Source organism: Microcaecilia unicolor, chromosome 9 (genome assembly GCF_901765095.1).
Source record: "Microcaecilia unicolor chromosome 9, aMicUni1.1, whole genome shotgun sequence".
Classification (NCBI taxonomy): Eukaryota; Metazoa; Chordata; class Amphibia; order Gymnophiona; family Siphonopidae; genus Microcaecilia; species Microcaecilia unicolor.
Window position 1 is genome coordinate 43,253,355 of NC_044039.1, and position 14,024 is coordinate 43,267,378.

Here is a 14,024-nt window from a genome sequence, read left to right on the forward strand (position 1 = left end):
AGAATCAGGTGCTGAACGTTAAAAGTTTATATTTACTTATTTATGGCATTTTAGCCCATATTAAACATGAATTAGATTGGAACCTGGGATCATTTAATTTTTTTTCCTGGAGACAGTAATGCATTGCCCCCTCCCCCCGGCTATGGCCAGCTCTGCAATTTTGGGGGGGCGTCGAGGTGGACGGGGGGGGGGGGGGGGGGGGGGCGCCGAGGTGGACCGGGGAGAGAGCCTGTTGTTAAAAATTTACCAGCACACCGCTGCCCAGACAGGTTTTCAGGAGAATTCTACAAATTATTATCCACACAATTTTTGGGACCCCTGATGGCTTATTATGATCAGATTATTTTACAGGGTAGATTCCCATTGTTTGCTAATGAGGCACTGATTACCTTGTTGCTGAAACCAGGGAAGCAACCAGATTAAGCTGATTCCTATCGGTCGATATCTTTATTAAACGTAGATACTAAGATTCTAGCAAAGATCCTGGCGGATAGATTAGCCAAAATTCTACCTCGGATGATTAACCCAGAACAGGTGGGATTTGTTCAGAACCGGCAAATTGTCAGTAATGTGCGTCGTTTATTACTAGTGATGGCGTCCTGCCAGCAAACTGAAACTTCATCCATGATAGTTAGTCTAGATGCCGAAAAGGCTTTTGATAAAGTTAACTGGGATTATTTATTTGAGGTCCTTAGATATATGGGCTTTCAAGGTTGGTTCCTCCAAGCTATTCAAACATTATATACTAAACTGGTGGCCTCTTTGATAATCAATGGGGTTAGGTTAGGGACCCCCCCTTTCCAATATGCTGGGGCATGCTGCAAGGCTGCCCTCTCTCTCCAATGCTCTTTATTTTAACTCTAGAGCCTTTATTACGCGTTCTGAAAGGAGCAGAAGAGGTTGTGGGCGTGGAGATGGGTGGAGAATTAGTTAAGACTCTGGCTTTTGCGGACGATTAACTGGTGATAATGAGCAGCCCAGAAGATTCCCTGCCAAACCTATTACAGATCATTCAGAATTTTGGGCTATACTCTGGCTTTACTTTAAATATTCAAAAGTCTCAGGCTCTCTCGGTTTTTGGGGTGGGGCGCACTACTTGGCGGGGTACATTTCCATTAACTTGGGCGGGGAACTCCTTTAAATATTTGGGGGTGTATATACCTAGTGATGTCTCACAATTGTATGATATTAATGTTGTAAAACTGCTAGTGGATACCTGTAATACGCTACAAGCGTGGCTGTCATATCCATTGTTACTAATAGGCCATATAGCGCTGTATAATATGCTCATCATTCCATGCTGGTTATATACTTTTCAGGTATTACCCCTATATCTTAAAAAAAAGGGATGAGAGGAAATTAAATAAGTGTTTACAGAGGTTCCTTTGGCGAGGGAAGAGACAAAGGGTGCCACTTTCAGTTTTACAAATTCCAGTGGAATATGGGGGTTTGGGTTTATTAAGTTTGTGACATGCCGCTGGCCTACGGTACTGCACTCATCCTGGATTGTGCCCTCTGCAAAGGCGGTTTGGCAGTGGATATGTCGTCACCATCACTTTTCAGCAAAGCCCCCTTTCTGGCTATTTGTGGCAACCCAGCTTTCCCCCCTGGAACTCTCTACCCAGCATTTAAAGAATGGCAGAGGAAAGGGGTAGTTTATTTGTTTCATGTTCTCACAGAGGAGGGGCAGATCAAGTCCTTCTCTTCTTTGCAGCAGGAGTTTTCATTGCTGGCGAAAGACTTGTTTCATTATTATCAACTGAAACATTATATAACTGGTCTATCTTGGGAAAATCTTACGGAGGACGTACAAGAGAAGCTATCCACAGCCTTTTCTCTTACAGGTAGATGATCAAACCCCGGCGCTATTTTAGATAGCCCTCTGGAAATACTGCTCTTCCAATGCCATAGTAGCGCTATGGCATGATCAGAAGTTAATGTATACAGATATATGCAGCGGTGTAGCGGCGCTTCAGCGTAGTTAAATGAAGCTAAGTAGCTGGGACGCATGCACACTAATCAGACGAGCTAGGCTATGAACAGCACGCATGTGCGTAGGGCTGCTTGTATTGCATCCTGTCATAAAGTGGGGAATAATCGAACGGCGCCGGCCATCTGTGACGGCAGTTGAGGACGTCCAAAATATGGATGTTTGTGAGAAGGACATCCATGCCTGCTATGCTTCCAACACCTGCTTTATTTATTTGGATTTTGGATCACAAGTAGCAGCAGTGGGATGTGAACTGGCCACCTCTGGATTGCAAGACCAGTGCTCTAACCATTAGGCCACTCTTCCACTCTACTCCACTCCCTTGAAATTTGACAATCCCTGTGGGGGGCAGTTGAGGATGTCCAAAATGTTTGAAAGAAGGACGTCCATGCCTTCGTTATGCCTCCGCTGACACACACATACCTCCCCCCCCCCCCCAGAGGTCTGCATACTGCCCCCCCACAGGGATGGCCAAATTTCAAGGGAGTGGAGTAGAGTGGAGGAGTGACCCAGTGGTTAGAGCACTGGTCTTGCAATCCAGAGATGGCCGGTTCAAATCCCACTGCTGCTACTTGTGATCCAAAATCCCAATAAATAAATAAATAAAAAGGGTGTCGGAAGCATAGCAAAGGCATGGATGTCCTTATCACAGGAACATCCACATTTTGGACGTCCTCAACTGCCGTCGCAGGGAAGGACATCCTCAACTGCTGTCGCAGGGACGGAGGCATAGCGAAGAATATACTCTTAAAAAAAAAAAAAAAAAAAAAGGACAAAAGTTTTTGAATTTTTTTTTCGGGGTGGGACCTGCGCCACAAGAACGCCAGCTAGAACCTGGCATAATTCTGCGGCGCTGTTTTTCGGCATAGCGGCGCTCAACACCTCTGTTCATGAGGCGCTAGCTTTTGATCATCCAGGAGGAATGCGAAATGACCTTATTTACATGAGATTGACTACATTTACAGTTTATGGCAGTAACAACGTTGATCATCCCACGTTGTTAAAAGCATGTGCAAAAACGGCGCTAATGGGCTTGCGCGCTCGCATTGACTTTTGATCATCCCCACCTTACTGAGCATCAGAAGATACCGCTATCCTTTTATCACAGACATATTCGGGACACTGCACCTGAACTTAATTTTGCAAATCTCACTAAGTCATGGAATTTGGATTTGGGAATAAACTTGTCTATAGAATTGTATAAGTCTCATGTACTAACATTGCGGGGATCCTCCTGGTCTTCTTCTCATTGGGAGCTACAACATAAATTTGCCTTAAGATTACATATCCCTCCTCGAAGGGCTTTTCATATGGGTCTTTCACCAGATGGAGATTGCCCAAAGTGCAGACATGAAGGGGCCACCTTGGGCCATATGTTTTGGTTATGCCCAAGGGTTCAACATTTTTGGAAGCGCTTGCTCAGACAGGTATCAAGTATATGGAAGGCAGGCTGGCATCTTGATCCTAAGTTATTGTTTGGTCACCCAAGTTTGAGTTCCCCAGTGCCCCAGGGATATCGTGAGTTTGTAGCTGGTGCCACCATCATTGCTAAAAAGACTATTTTGCTGGGGTGGCTTTCTGCTGGAGGCCCTTCCTTGTCTCAATGGCATATTCAAATGCTGTGCATGATGAGATTAGAAAAATTGGGAGTTGATAATATTTTATCAGTCAAAGGTCTGAAATTTCAATCCAGGTAGGCTCCATTCTGGTTGACCTTGACACCAGCCGCAAGAAGATAACAGTTGACTTTTCACTGATTAGAGGAACATGATGCATCTGAGCCTTGTTATTGAGTTTGAGGGGGGGAGGGAGAGGGGAGGGTATCATTGTTTTCTATCAGACTGTGATAAGTTTATTGCTTGTATCTTGTTTTGCTAATGCTTGATAAAGAATTGAACATAAAACATACAAGGGCCAATGTTGCCTTTATAAAATTTGCTTACAATAGGCAAGTTTTTGGACTTATCACATAGGTATCTTATTATAAAATCAATCTCAATATAGATATTTGCTACTCTACAAAAATAAAATCCAAAGACTTCTAAAAAGTCCTTCTGCAAATACTAAGGTTGTCATATAATTTGATTTCTAGAAACCTAAAAGTACTTGCAAACTTGACCACACAGATTTTTTTGACCTAGAACAATCTCAGAGGGTATTTTACTAAGCTACGGTAGTGTTTTTAGCTCTCAGTAGAAATCATCTGGTGGTAAACCCCAAGACGCCCATTATATTCCTATGGTCATCTCAGCATTTACCACCAGTTGATCTCTACCGTGAGCAAAATACGCTACCGCGGCTTAGTAAAAGACCCCTAAATTCTACTGATTTTAGATTTAATTATCCAGCTTTTTTGAGATCAAGGCAAAAGTATAAACAATGTAGTAATACTCATCTTAAAGCAGTTAAAAAATTAACTTCTAGGTTGTAAAATTATTTTGATCCTTTAAGAATCTCCCCAGAATACCATGCTTTGACTTGTTCATACGTTGTGTATGACATTATTTTTATATATTTTTTTGTTAAATCGAAATTTTATTGAACTCTTGGCATAAAACATAATATCATAAGCGTATATAAAATCAATAATCATATCCCAAGTCTTTGAGAACATTTGTGCCTCTCCTGCTAATGTATAACAACTGGAGACAACGGAATTACAAGAGAACAGCTTAAAGAATTTCAAACTGAATGACAAAAGAAACATTTTGTAGTTGTACAGCTTGCGTATGACTACTTCTTAAGTACTACACAGTACATAGAACTGATTACTTTATTTCTTATATATCTGAAAAGTTTCTATCTGCTCCTTTGTGACCTTGGTTAAGTCACTTCATTCTCCAATAAATACTACTACTTACTACTACTTATCATTTCTATAGCGCTACTAGACGTACGCAGCGCTGTAATATATCCAGTACTACTTAGATTGTAAGCTCACTTGGGCAAGGAAATAACTTACATACTAATTTTACCTTGCCTTGAGCTTGGATCTGGAAAAAAGGCAAGTAAATAACATTAAAAATAAAAAAAAAATTCCACTATTTTTATAGTCTGGTTATTGCAGTGACAGTTATGGCCCAAAACCATGCAATCATGAGCCCTGAATCCAGCTACCAAAAGCCACCTTTAATTTAAATTGAACTATGGCAGCAAACCATCCTGACCTGATTCTGGGTCATCTTCTGCAGCTCCTCTTCCCAAGCTGCCCTGTCATCATCCAGGTTATAGGAGGCTGGCGGGATGAGTCCATGCAGAATTTTGGGATCTCTGTCTTGACACAAAGCAGTCAGATGTCCAATGTACAATTTCAATTTACTGCGATTCTGGTCGAGGTCTAAAATGGGCTGGATTATCTGAAAGAAAAACAGGAGCAGTAAGCGGATTACATCACTTATGGTTATGGTAAGCAAACAAAGATTTAAGCAGCTCCCAAGAAACCCCATTGCAAAGAAACAACGTGTCAAACACATTTAATGATTTAGAGAAGCAAAAGGAATACATCAAAGCTCTAATCCCTTCCACCAGAATTAACTTTTCAATAGCACTAAAACAGATAGACAACATCAGAAAATTTAATATTTCATCTCCACAAGAAGCTGAATCCTATTTTAGCACTGGAGGCAGGTCTGGGGGCACAGAGTGGGTATGTTCTGCACTAATTGGTTAGCATGTGGGTACTGCCCAGCGGCGTACCAAGAGCGGGGCGGTGGGGGCGGTCTGCACCGGGTGCACGCTGCTGGAGGAGTGCAGAGAGCAGCCACGTGCCTGTCAGCTCAGCTGGTTCCCTGCTCCCTTTGCCCCGGAACAGGTTACTTCCTGTTCCGGGGCAGAGGGAGCAGGGAGCCAGTGGAGCTGAGAGCCGTGCGGCTGCTTCCAGCAACTAAGAATGCACCCGGGGTGTGTGTGTGTGTGTGTGCATCAGCGATCCGCCCCGGGTGGCAGCCGACCTAGGATCGTCACTGGTACTGCCACATGCTGATTAGCACAGGTTTAGCGCATGAGTACTTACCACCTACAAAATAGGTGGCGACAGGAGATCGTGCACTAATAGGAAATTTAGCACTTGGCCATTAATACTAAAAATAGGGAAATTGGCCATTTTACCTGAGTGGTAAAAATGGCCTTAGCATGTGGGAATGATCCACGTAAGGGTGTGCTAAGGTCATTTTTTACTGCTTTTTGGTAAAAGTGCTCTTAAGTTAATTCTGACATCCAAGGTAAATTGTATAATCAGTAAAGTTAATAAAGCATAAAAGGAATTGTTTCTTGATGATATAGAAATTAATCAAATACATATTGTGTTACTGAAATGTCTGAGCCTAGGAAAAGTGACTAAGGGCCTCTTATCAAGCCATGCTAGTGGTTCCTGAGCAACAATGTCGACAAAGCCCATTCAAAGTGAATAGGCTTTGTCTGCACTACCGCATTGGGGACCGCTAGCATGGTTTGATAAGAGAGGCGAAGAAGGGCAACCTTCGAAAGCTAATCAAGAAATGTATTAAGTTATGTCCAATAAAAAAAGTATCTTATTTTCTTTTCCGTGTTTTATTTTGTTTGATTTCTATTGATAACCTTTAAGAGTGGACTAACACGGCTACCACACCTCTCTACATAAGAGAGGCCCTAAATTAGCATGTTGAGAATGACTGATTTTTCATGTCATGGATTTATAAGCAGTCTGAAAAAGTTATAGTTGAACTTCTGTAACCTTTTAATGTTTTTTTTTTCACATAAAAGGATGGGGTCTGGACTGTTATATTACAAATTGTTTTCTCTAACAGAACTCATGAAAATCTCATTTTTTGTTTCTGGTGACTTTTGTCACCTTTCCCCATAGATGGTCACAAATAATCCTATCAGTAAGAGTATTAAAGAAATATCAAATTACTATGTTAAGAATTGTCATTGATAAACACATACCTCAAAGGACCAAGACCATCAAGGGTAACAAGAGTCAAATCATCAAGGTGCATAATCAGAAAACAACCTTAAACTCATAGGCTCCAATGATAAATTACTAATAGCAGCAGAAGCAAAACTGTGGCAATGGTTAGTTTAATTTATTAAAACTTGATGATATATCACCTTTACAATAAACAGAGTGGTTTAAAACCATGAAGAAAACAGATAGGATAGACACCAAAACAAAACATTTAAAGAGAACCCAAAGAAATATTATAGGGATCCGTGAAAGAAACCTAGCACCATTAAAATACCAGCTACAAAAGCTAAAACTTAAAACTTTAGAGAAGGTTTTATGAGGATCCTACAGAGCGTAATGGAGAAGCAGACTGATTACATAGAATACAGAAGAATGGAAAAGATAAAAATTAAAATAATGGAATGGCCTGAAGTAATCTCAAAGTTATCAGAACCAATGAAGAACCACCCCAAATTGGAAGGGCCATAGTGGAGTGACCAATTGTAAGCTCAAACAATTTAACATCTCTTCATCAAGACCTAGTAAATTGCAAAACTCAAATGGTCAGAGAACTAGGCTTAAAAATTACAGGAAAAACACTTCTACTATTGAAGGGAGACACATTACATTCCCAAAAATTATCAAATCACTTGTCTACCCACAGTTTACAAAGTAAGTGTTCACATCAATATTTCATTTCATTTATTAAATTTAGTAGATGCTAAGACCGCAAAGCCCAAAGAGATTTACAGTTAACAGAGCAACAATATATACAATTTTATTATCTCTACCATTTTAAACACAATTATAATTACATAAACTAATTCTCCTACAATATGAAATGCAAAGTCCAGAAAAATCTATATCATCAATAGAGAGAAATGGAAGGCAAAAGCCTTATTATAGTTTCAACTAAAGTTTCACAACTTTCCAATCATCAGCAGCATAAAAAGCTTCCATTCTTATAAACTTATCTTATATTTTTTAAACCAGTTGTAGGACTGCAGTGTATGCCAAGGAGATGAAAGAAGATCCAACCTGCTTCTATTCAGAATCTTGGAAGCAAGTTGCTTTATGTATTAGGACCTGGAGATCATTTCCTGAAACATTTACTTGTTACAGAACACTGCTGGCTTTTCAACACAACTATTGTGGAGTTCTGAGAAGTTTTTTTTTTTAACCTCTGCCCCTACTTAGTGTGACATCATATGATTTTAAAGGATGTTTATGAAAGGCTTTAACATCTTTTGAAATGCTCAGTTGCCATTTTTTTTTGATTCAGTGTAGTAGGTTTCAGGCACAGAAGAATAATCCTTTCATGCGAGTTTGTTAAACTTATTTTCTGAATTCCTTAAAGGTGCACTCTTTCTTTACATAATTGTTGTATTTATTACAAAGTGTCTCTGATGAAGAATGTGTGAAACTTGGGCCATATTGGACTTAGGTTTTGGAATTGTTCCACTATTTTTAAGAAAAATATTTTGATCTGGATATGTTTCTCTACTGGTTATTGTTTAGGTATACTTCACATCTCCTGTTTGTTGTTTTTCAGTGTTCTTATTTCTATAGATAAAAAGCTCGATGGAAGAAAACCAGACATTGTGGTAATGGAGAAAAATAAAAGATCAGTGCAACAGAAAGAAAAGTCACTATGAATGAACTATATGTGGTGAAAGAAAGGATCTTCAAGTACCAACAAATGCAATCAGTGACCAAGAAAATGTGGTAGAAAGATACAGAAATTATTCTGATTGTATTAGGTGCTACTAGACTAATTAGAATTTCCAAGAACATCTTGACATGTTGCCTATACATATTACACCTTACAAACGCCAGAAGGAGGCTCTCATTGAACAACGCAACTGTACATAAGTAATGCCACACTGGGAAAAGAGCACGTACTAGCAGTGAATTTGAGAGATTGGGATTATCTCCAACACACCCTAGGCATGGGGTAAACTTCATACCTGTCATGGTATGCACAGAAGTAACCCATCTGGAGACATTACTCCAAAAGAAAATGTAATTTTTTTTTATATCAGTGGAAAGATGATTCTGGATAGTAAATGAGAGTATTTCATCTGATTTTTAAGTATGTTCTGTACATACACAGCTGTAGTTTCAAAGCAGACTTACAAAGTTACATATTAACTTATAGAATTTTGTAAGTCTAAGTGCTTAGAAAACGATCCCCCATAGTAACCTATGGAACTTTGTAAGTCCAAGTGCTTAGAAAACGATCCCCCATAGTAACCTATGGAACTTTGTAAGTCCAAGTGCAGCACAGTGATTCATCCAGAAAATCAAAACTACTGTCCAAAATAAAAACATACAATGAATAACTACTTCAAGAATATCACAGAAATTTTAAAAAGTTCCCAGCACAGCACTGGCCAAATGTTTGTTGTCTTATGAGTAGCAGCAATGTATTTAATAGATTAGAATTAAAAATGCTACATACACTGACTTTAGCAGGTGATATTTAGAATATGTTGGGTTCACAAGAGTCTCACCGGAGCAAGTACTATAGTACTACTACTACTACTACTACTTAACATTTCTAGAGCGCTACTAGGGTTACGCAGCGCTGTACAATTTAACAAAGAGAGACAGTCCCTGCTCAAAGAGCTTACAATCTAATAGACAAGTGAACGGTCGGTCCGATAGGGGCAGTCAAATTGGGGCAGTCTGGATTCACTGAACGGTAAGGGTTAGGTGCCGAACGCAGCATTGAAGAGGTGGGCTTTAAGCAAAGACTTGAAGACGGGCAGGGAGGGGGCTTGGCGTAAGGGTTCAGGAAGGTTGTTCCAAGCATAGGGTGAGGCGAGGCAGAATGAGCGGAGCCTGGAGTTGGCGGTGGTGGAGAAGGGTACTGAGAGGAGGGATTTATCCTGTGAACGGAGGTTACGGGCGGGAACGTAAGGGGAGATGAGGGTAGAGAGGTAGTGAGGGGCAGTAGACTGAGTGCATTTGTAGGTAAGAAGGAGAAGCTTGAATTGAATGCGGTATCTGATCGGAAGCCAGTGAAGTGACCTGAGGAGAGGGGTGATATGAGTATATCGGTTCTGGCGGAATATGAGACGTGCAGCAGAGTTCTGAACAGACTGAAGGGGGGATAGATGGCTAAGTGGGAGGCCGGTGAGGAGTAAGTTGCAGTAGTCCAGGCGAGAGGTAATGAGAGCGTGGACGAGAGTTCGGGTGGTGTGTTCAGAGAGGAAAGGGCGAATTTTGCTGATGTTAAAGAGGAAGAAGCGACAGGTCTTGGCTATCTGCTGGATATGCGCAGAGAAGGAGAGAGAGGAGTCAAAGATGACTCCGAGGTTGCGGGCAGATGAGACGGGGAGGATGAGGGTGTTATCAACTGAGATAGAAAGTGGAGGAAGAGGAGAAGTGGGTTTTGGTGGAAAGACGATAAGCTCGGTCTTGGACATGTTCAGTTTCAGGTGGCGGTTGGACATCCAGGCAGCAATGTCGGATAAGCAGGCCGATACCTTTGCCTGGGTCTCCGCGGTGATGTCTGGTGTGGAGAGATACAGTTGGGTGTCATCAGCATAGAGATGATACTGGAAACCATGAGATGAGATCAGGGAGCCCAGGGAAGAGGTGTAGATTGAGAAGAGAAGGGGTCCAAGGACCGATCCCTGGGGAACACCAACAGATAAGGGGATGGGGGTGGAGGAAGATCCATGAGAGTGAACTTTGAAGGTGCGGTGGGAGAGATAGGAGGAGAACCAGGAGAGGACAGAGCCCTGGAACCCAAATGAGGACAGTGTGGCAAGAAGTAAGTCATGATTGACAGTGTCAAAAGCGGCGGATAGATCCAGGAGGATGAGGATGGAGTAGTGGCCTCTGGATTTGGCAAGGAACAGGTCATTACAGACTTTAGAAAGTGCTGTTTCTGTCGAGTGAAGAGGGCGAAAACCGGATTGAAGCGGATGAAGGATGGCATGAGAGGAGAGAAAATCAAGGCAGCGGCTGTGGACTGCGCGCTCAAGTGTCTTGGAGAGGAAGGGTAGGAGGGAGATGGGGCGGTAGTTGGAGGGACAGGTAGGGTCTAGTGATGGTTTTTTGAGGAGTGGCGTGACTACAGCATGCTTGAAGGTGTCGGGGACAGTTGCAGTGGAGAGAGAGAGGTTGAGGATATGACAGATGGAGGGGGTGATAGTAGGAGAGATGGTGTTAAGTAAGTTGGTGGGGATGGGATCAGAGGAACAAGTGGTGCATTTTGAGGAGGAAAGAAGGCGGGCGGTTTCCTCCTCGGAGATATCAGGAAAGGAGGAGAAGGAGGTCTGGGTTGGTTGGTTGAGGGAGAGGGTTGAAGGGTGAAGAGGAGGAGGTGGCTTGGTAGTGAACTCAAGGTTGATCTTTTGCACCTTGTCGCGGAAGTAGTCAGCCAGTGATTGAGGAGAGAGTGACGGGGGGGTGGGAGCGGAGGGCACTTTGAGGAGGGAGTTAAGGGTGGCGAAGAGACGACGAGGGTTAGAGCTGAGAGAATTAGTCAATTGGGTGTAATAGTCCTGTTTGGCAAGGAATAGTGAGGACTGGAAGGAGGATAGCATGAATTTGTAGTGAAGGAAATCTGAATGGGTGCGAGATTTCCTCCAGAGGCGTTCAGCAGATCGGGCGCAGGAGCGAAGGTAACGGATGCAAGGGGTCAGCCAGGGCTGGGGATTAGTACGCCTTGTGGGACGGGAGGTGGATGGTGCAAGGGTGTCCAGAGCAGAGGAGAGAGTGGCATTGTAAGCGGAGACAGCCTCGTCAACAGACTCAGAGGACATGATGGAGGGGAGGAGATTAGAAATACTAGATGATAAGGTGGGAGGGTCAATAGTCTGGAGATTCCTGGAAGTAGTGGTTAATGTTGGGCGGGGCTGAGGGGGAGGGTGAAGAAGTGTGAAGGTGATCAGGTGATGATCAGAGACAGGAAGAGCTGAGGTGTGGAAATTGGAGGGTGAGCCGGAAGAGGAGAGGACGAGGTCAAGGCAATGGCCATCACGGTGAGTAGGGGTGGTGGAACATAGCTGGAGGTTGAAGGAGGATGTTAGAGTGAGGAACTGAGAAGCGTGAGAGTTGGACAGGTCATCAACGTGTATGTTGAAGTCTCCGAGAATGAGGGATGGAGATGAGGGTTCAAGAAAAACAGAAAGCCAGGCATCGAAGTCGGTGATGAAGGAAGGGAGGGATTTATCAGGGGGGCGGTAAATGACTGCCACTCTGAGTGGCAACGGGTAGAATAGACAGATGGAGTGGACTTCAAAGGATGAAAAGCAGTGAGACTGTGGTAGGAGGAGGGGTTGGAAGCTACAGGAGGGCGAGAGTAGTAACCCGACGCCTCCTCCATGGCCAACTAGGCGGGGAGTATGGGAGAAGAGATAGCCTCCATGGCATAGAGCCGCAACTGAGGCAGAGTCGTCAGGGGAGAGCCAGGTTTCAGTTAGGGCAAGCAGGTGAAGGGAATGAGAGATGAAGAGATCGTGAGTGAAGGGAAGTTTGTTGCAGACCGAGTGGGCATTCCACAGTGCACATGAGAAGGGGAGGGAAGAGGGGGGGAGGAGGGGAATAGATATGAGATTGGAGACATCCCGGAAACGTTTGCATGGATAGGACGAGGACAGGTGTGGGGGACCTGGATTGGGATTGATGTCTCCTGCGGATAGCAGGAGGAGGAGCAAGAGAGTGCGGAGGAGGGTGGGGGAGGTAGGGCGACGAAGGCGACGAAGACGGGATGCGCTTAGGAGGAATGGGGATGGGTTAATGGCAGGAAGGAAGTGTTGAAGGTTGAGAGCTAGGAAGGAGGAGGGGGACAGGAGAGATGGTGAGGTGGTGAGGGACGGGGGTGAGTAGGGTATTGCAGTAGTGAGCAAGATGGGAGAGGACATGGGTGGGCAGTGAGTTCCAGTGGTAGACAGCGGTAGGGGGAGGGGAAAAAGATTAGGAAGGGACAGGGCAAGGAAGAGAATGTGTAAAGGGGCCATAAGTAGTAACTGAGGTGTTACGGGTATATATGTAGTGACTGAGGTGTTAAGCGATAGATAGAACGGCAGAGCTGGATTAGAGGCTTAAAACTGGAATGGTAGGCAGCAGGCAGGTAGGCACTGCCCAGTAAGAACAAGTCACACCCACTATGTTTGAAAAATGTGGGAGGAAAGGAGGTGAAGAGCCTGAACACAGAGACAGAGCAGTTACTATAGAAACTGTGTGCGCATGCATGTACGATTAACTACGTTTGTGTGTGCAAATGACAGACACTATAAGTGTGAGGGAGACAGTATATACACAATATATGGTTGCATTTCTCAATTCATGCAGAGAACCATAAGAACATCAGAACAAAGAAAAGCCATGCTGATTTGCATCAAGGCCCATTGAGCCTGGCATCCTCTCTCAATGGTCATGAATACCCAAAAAGTGGAACCAATTTCTCATACCTTATATCAAGTGCTAAGGTACAGTTTTACCAAGTTTCTCTGGGTTATAATTCTTTTATGGACTTTTCTTTACTTAGCTGTAGTGGTGGTTATTTGGATACAACAGGACAACGCAGACATATTGTTGGTGATGTCATTTGATCTAGCCCAGAATCTTTAAAAATGCTTACTGGATATGTGTATGTGTTCCCACACCAGAGAATAACCGTTACCTTCCTCAGTCTATCCCAAAGCTGAAAGGTTGAACAGACATAGTAAAAATTCAGTCTTTCTGTAGAAAAGATGCTCCTTTCTCTCTTTTTTCTTTGAGAAGGGATATAGGAGGGGTGATGTCCCCTTATTATCCTACTGTCTCCAGAGAACCTCGTTTCAGGTAAGCAACTTCCCTTTCTCTGAAGACAACAGGTTAAACAGGTAGATCATGGTGGGATATTGTAGCCACACCACTGGTGACTGCAGAGCTAAGGTATGTCCACCTCGCATCCTTCGCTCATCTCAAAATTCTTTACTTCATTTACTTTCACTAACCCAGATCCAGCTAAACATCACTCGCGAGACAGCCTTAAGTTATACAGCTCCAAAACTTTGGAACAACCTTCCATTGTCAATTAAATCAGAATTTTACACACACGGTTCAAACTTTTCCTCAAAACTTGGATATTTTCATCTACGTTTCCTCATT

The 14,024-nt window shown here is 43.1% G+C and overlaps 1 protein-coding gene across 1 annotated transcript in view; it reads right to left on the reverse strand.

Moving 5' to 3' along the window:
* The window catches only part of LOC115477824 (ELKS/Rab6-interacting/CAST family member 1-like), a 631,897-nt gene that overhangs the window by 70,382 nt on the left and 547,491 nt on the right, over window positions 1–14,024 (reverse strand). Inside the window, exon 9 of the mRNA XM_030214916.1 lies at window positions 5,158–5,346. Coding sequence (XP_030070776.1) covers window positions 5,158–5,346 — 189 coding nt within the window. The remainder of the gene's footprint in view (window positions 1–5,157; window positions 5,347–14,024) is intronic.